At 38.6% G+C, this 5,000-nt stretch overlaps 1 protein-coding gene across 7 annotated transcripts in view; it reads right to left on the bottom strand.

Annotated features, from left to right (window-relative positions):
• The window catches only part of FOXP2 (forkhead box P2), a 399,281-nt gene that overhangs the window by 36,684 nt on the left and 357,597 nt on the right, over positions 1–5,000 (bottom strand). For all 7 annotated transcript variants that reach the window (XM_058022205.1, XM_058022208.1, XM_058022209.1 and 4 more), the window contains 2 exons: positions 2,835–2,922; positions 330–413 (listed from right to left, as the gene is read on the bottom strand). In XM_058022205.1, the coding sequence (XP_057878188.1) occupies positions 330–413; positions 2,835–2,922 (172 nt within the window). The remainder of the gene's footprint in view (positions 1–329; positions 414–2,834; positions 2,923–5,000) is intronic.

The raw sequence follows: 5,000 nt of genomic DNA, 5'->3' as shown, positions 1-5,000 counted from the left end.
TAAAATCTTTCAAAGTGGATTTCCTTTTAATATCTCTAAACCTATCACAAGAAGATATTCGCTCTAGTTTCAGTCTCAAGGCAATGATTTGGACACTTATAGGTGTACTTTGTTTAGTGTCACCTATGGTGTAGATTGGATAGATTTTGCAAAAGATAGCATTACTTTTAAAGAAACATACAATTTGACAAGATATTGCATTTTACCTTCATTTTATTGCCATATTTTTCATCACACTCATTGTTTTCCAACTGTCACTAAATTGTTCATTTTCTTAGCCCGCTACATTCGTAGACCTATTTACTGTTTATAAAGCAATATGCACTTACAGGTTTTGGAGATGGCTTGGGCTCCGAGGGTCGCATGTGCAAGTGGGTCATCATTGCTTGAAGACGCTCGCGTTCTTTAGAAAGCTGTTAAGAAAGAGTGGGATCAGAAGCATTTTAGAAATGACTGATACAGCTATTTCACTGCAGTGATATATCTTATCATTGAGCTTGTCTTGGTGTAATGATTCCTGCATATAAAAGTCTGTGTCAGTAGAAACTTATCTAAGAGGAAATGCAACTTTGGGCATAGAAAGAAAGAAAGGAAGGAAAAAAAAAACCAACAAAAACTTTTATAGCCTTTCATATGTTAAAAGGTCAGAGAAAACAAATAGCACTTCATCTTTTTGTCAATAAGAGAATTGAGGTCACAGTTGCCTCGACAGTAACAAGTTACTAAGACCATAAATTAGAAGGCCCATAGTGTCTCTTTAAAGTCCTGTGGACACTGTTAGCAATGGACTAGTGCCAACAGCTGTGAAGGGGTGAAGGGTCCTCAAAGCACAGTGCCTGCCAGGATTGACTACACACTTCATCCTTTCCCACTGAGGTCCAGTTAGTGCCCCCTGCAATCTGCCATCATCAATCTAATTCAATAGAGTGACAGAGCCCAGGCAGTGTGAAACACTGAACTCTGCCATCGAGTCGGCAGCGACACTGCACTGGGTCTCATTACAACTGATGGACCCTACTTCGCTAGCAGTCAGACAAAGCAAAAAATGGCATAATTGGTCACACTGCAAGCTAAATCTTCACTTCAACTGTTAGATTACAGCCTAGCCTTTGTAAATGGTAAACAATTCCTATGAAGCCCTTATGCTGCCTTCAGAAAACATTATGTTACTTAAATCTACTTTTTCCTAACTGATACCATTTTCTGACCATATATTATGTAAATAATTATCGTTTCAGATTCAAACAAGGTACCAAATTAAAATTAAAAAATTAAACAGGAGGAAGTGCTTGAAATCTGCAACTTGTTGATAAAAATAGCAGGATATAAAAGAGGAAAATGTATTTTACAACAGAAAAGATTTTATTTTTTTTCACAAACTAGTTTACAAGAAGAAATGTTCAAAATTTTACTCTAGTGATTTGGCTCTGGCTACCTAAAACATGATTTCAACATTATTTTCAATAAGAATTAAACTTGGTGTTTAATACTATCATTTTCCAGAGAGTTCTTGCTCTTGCACCTGTAGACTGAGACTGGACAAAGGATTGGAGAACTTGCAAGTAGTTTTAAAAGAGGGAACTATCTTTAATACTGCAGATATTTAATATGATCTAGTGTGTATTCTGTTAAAGAACATTTGAGGCCAGGGGTGTGAAAAAGGTTTCTTCTTCAAAATATGTGTAGCTTCATTCTATATGTGTGATGTTTTAGTGACATAGTATTTGCCATGACATGAATTCCTAACAAGCATACAAATGAAGTTAACACTATCGTGTAAATAACATGAAAGAAATAGCAGCTTTACCCGGGTTTAAAAATCATTCATTTTAAGGGAAATGACAACAAATTACATTATTGTATGCTCCTCTCATTGTTTTGGATTTCCAGCATTAAAGTAAAAAAGATCCAAAAAAGCCTCCACTGAAAGAAGTATTCTTACGTGAAAGAGAACTTGTGAGACAATATTCCGAAAAGGTGAGAAAGGCGAGAGTTGCTATCCTTCTTTCTCTACATATGGCAAGAAACAGGGACAATAACCTTGGTCCCTTGCTGCATCCCTCGAGCTCCTCTGAGCAGTCCCAAGAGGGCCTGGGACTGCTGAGACAGGCCCACCCATGACTGCAGTGTGGGCAGCAGGAGACAGCGTGGGCCAACTGTCCTGCACGGTCACCCCTGAGGCTTGTGCCCAACCTCAGCAGCCTGTAGGTGCTGTCACAACCCTGCAGACCCCAGGGGTGCCCACCACTCCCTGCAGAAGCAGAAGGGAGCATTCACATACACGCAGTGACCTCTAAGGGCTAGAGCATGCACAGGGCACTGCAGGCCTGCGCTCTGAGGCACGGCACTCCCTAGGGGCCTTCCTCAGTGGGTCTGACATTACACCTTCTTGCTTGCAAAAAAATGCCCCCTATCAGACTGGGAGTCATTTTGGGTGGAGATATGCTCTGCTACTCTTTTATCCCACAGAACAGCACAGACAAGCACTGGGTCAGAAGGGGAAGAAGGAAGAGGGGCTCTGACCCAGCATTTTAAAAAGTGAAGATGGCTTGGATCCAGTCTTTGCTCCAGGGACTGCATTTTTCGTTCATGATGAATAGCATTAGAGTCTTAGTTCAAGCAAAATACTGTAGACAATCTTGATGTTAGATAATTACTGCATAATTTATAATGTGAAAAATCTTTAAGTAAAAAACCCTCACTTATTCATGAATATCAACAAATTTAATGTACGAAACATATGTCTTTAAGCTAGAGTCACTAAGTCAAGTGTTTTCAATTTAGTTTAGGTAAACAGTAAATAACTAATAGGATAATGTATACATATAACAAACCTGTATTTCTAACTGCTGAACCACTTGCATTTGCACCCGACACTGAGCAGTGCTTCTGTCATCCAATGCATGTTCATTGTTAAGGTGCCTAGACAAGGAAGTAAGACAGTGTTAATATGAGGAAAATAACTGAGTACATTTTTCTCTCCTGCACACATGGCTTCCATTAGTTCCAAGGGGAGACGTGCAGAAAGACCTAGTCAGAGCATGCCATACAGACAACAATACACAATAACTAAACAGATTATTTCATTTAGTTCTACAAATTTTCCCAGTGAGGACTTTCAAATACCCAGTTTATATCTCACAGGTCACATATCCCATCTAAGGGCCAATGTAACCAGTTATGAATATTTGTTACAACAACTGAACTGATTTCCATTCCCTGTTGCTGATGCAGATGAAGACAATCACCTTACAAATGAGTTTCCGAAAGACAGAATTGCTTTTAGGCTGCTTGAACCACTGAGAATTAATGTAGACTTTGTCAAGATTTCTCTATCTGCTCTTTAATCATTAAGCAACAAGAGAACATCCACTACCTGTCCCCAAAAACAGACCTGCAGGGGAACAGCCAAATTTCAATGTGGTTTCTAGAAGTAGACTCTGAGGATGATGGAAGTGACTGTCCCCTCCCAGTATGAAGAAAAGTCTATGAAGAGGCAGGAGAAGGACCAGCTATACACCTTATTAACAGCAAACTTCCTGGGAAAGGTTCAGGCTACACATGTGAGCTTAGCAAAACAAAAACACACTCTGCATCAGGGAAAGAGGACCTCAGTGAGCAGCTGCCTTAAACTGAAGTTTAGCCCAGACCCAAGTGGTTGTCCCCCAGACATTTCAATTGAGCAAAAATTTGCAAAGATCAATTAATTTTTTTTTTTTTTTAAGGACAATGTGTCTGTTTTCTTCTTTCTCTCCTTCAGGATCAAGAAGTCCCTTCTGGAGCTTTAATAGTGGGCTTTCTGCTCACTATGGAGCAGAAAACATAAGGATCAGGTTAAAGAAGAAATGGGAGCAAAGGAGTTCTGCCTTTGAATGTGGATTTACTGGCTATTTCCACTCTAGGCATCAGGGATAAGCTTTGCAAGGACTGGAGTCACAGATAGTCTCACAGTTGATGGTCTCACAGTTCTAAGATCTAAGTTAATCTATACCATGGAGGAAATTTATTTTCTCCTTCTTCTTTTTTTTTTCTAGCAGAATTAATGAGAGAACTGTGCAGTCATTTAATTGTTAATCTATGGGGAAAATGTATTTGTCAGAAATAGTGGAAAAACAGACTGACTATACCACTTCTATTAACATCTGTGTCTTTTAAATCACTACTTCATATGTTTAGGACCCTATGATAGTTTTCAGGTGAGCAAAATGTTCTGCTATTCTTGAAACAGGCATGGCTGAGGAAGAGACATAAGTAATTGTGAAAGGTTTTGTTCATTCTTTTAATATACAATTCTTTAAGAATATACTTGTAACATGCTAGGTAGTTTATGCTAAGTTCAAGCATCACCAAGGACACATTTCCTTTATGTGAGTCATAAAACCTATAATTTATTTCTTTTCAAAGGAACTGACTTCATCCTCCCATTGATGCAAAAATGCACAATCAGTTTAAAAAGCAGCTAATTGCTCAGAACATACCATTCACTTGTTTTCTGAAATTTTGATTCAGAAGAATTTTACTCCTTCAATTACACAGGCATGATAGTGCATGGCCTGTTAATGTAATGGTTTAATATTTTCAGTTAATTGGGTACAAAATTGCCAGAAAAAGGTCTGAAGACAGATTTTACCTCGGCATCATTACCCCTATTACCAGTGCACACCAGCACATATGCTCAACTGTGCATGCTCACAGGTGCATGTGGATAACACAAGAGTAAGCAAGAGTACAGGTATAAAATATCTCCCAGACCAAGTCTGAGGCTACTGCAAACTCATGATTATTTATTAGTTATTACAACACCATATGTTTGCATAACACCTTACAAAATAGATACAGACATAGTCCTTGCCCTGAGGAACTTTAAATGTAACAGCAGTATGCAGTGTGGGAGAAGAAAGTCCAGTGTAATGTAATTTCAATATGATTACACGGTAACTTGGGAATATGTTGCAAGTTTCTTGAGAGTTAACACAGTAATCTTCAGAAACTTGTGAGAT

The sequence above is a fragment of the Melospiza georgiana genome, chromosome 4 (genome assembly GCF_028018845.1).
Source record: "Melospiza georgiana isolate bMelGeo1 chromosome 4, bMelGeo1.pri, whole genome shotgun sequence".
Taxonomy (NCBI): domain Eukaryota; kingdom Metazoa; phylum Chordata; class Aves; order Passeriformes; family Passerellidae; genus Melospiza; species Melospiza georgiana.
Note: the sequence above shows the minus strand (reverse complement) of the source record. Positions and strands in the feature narration are given on the sequence as shown.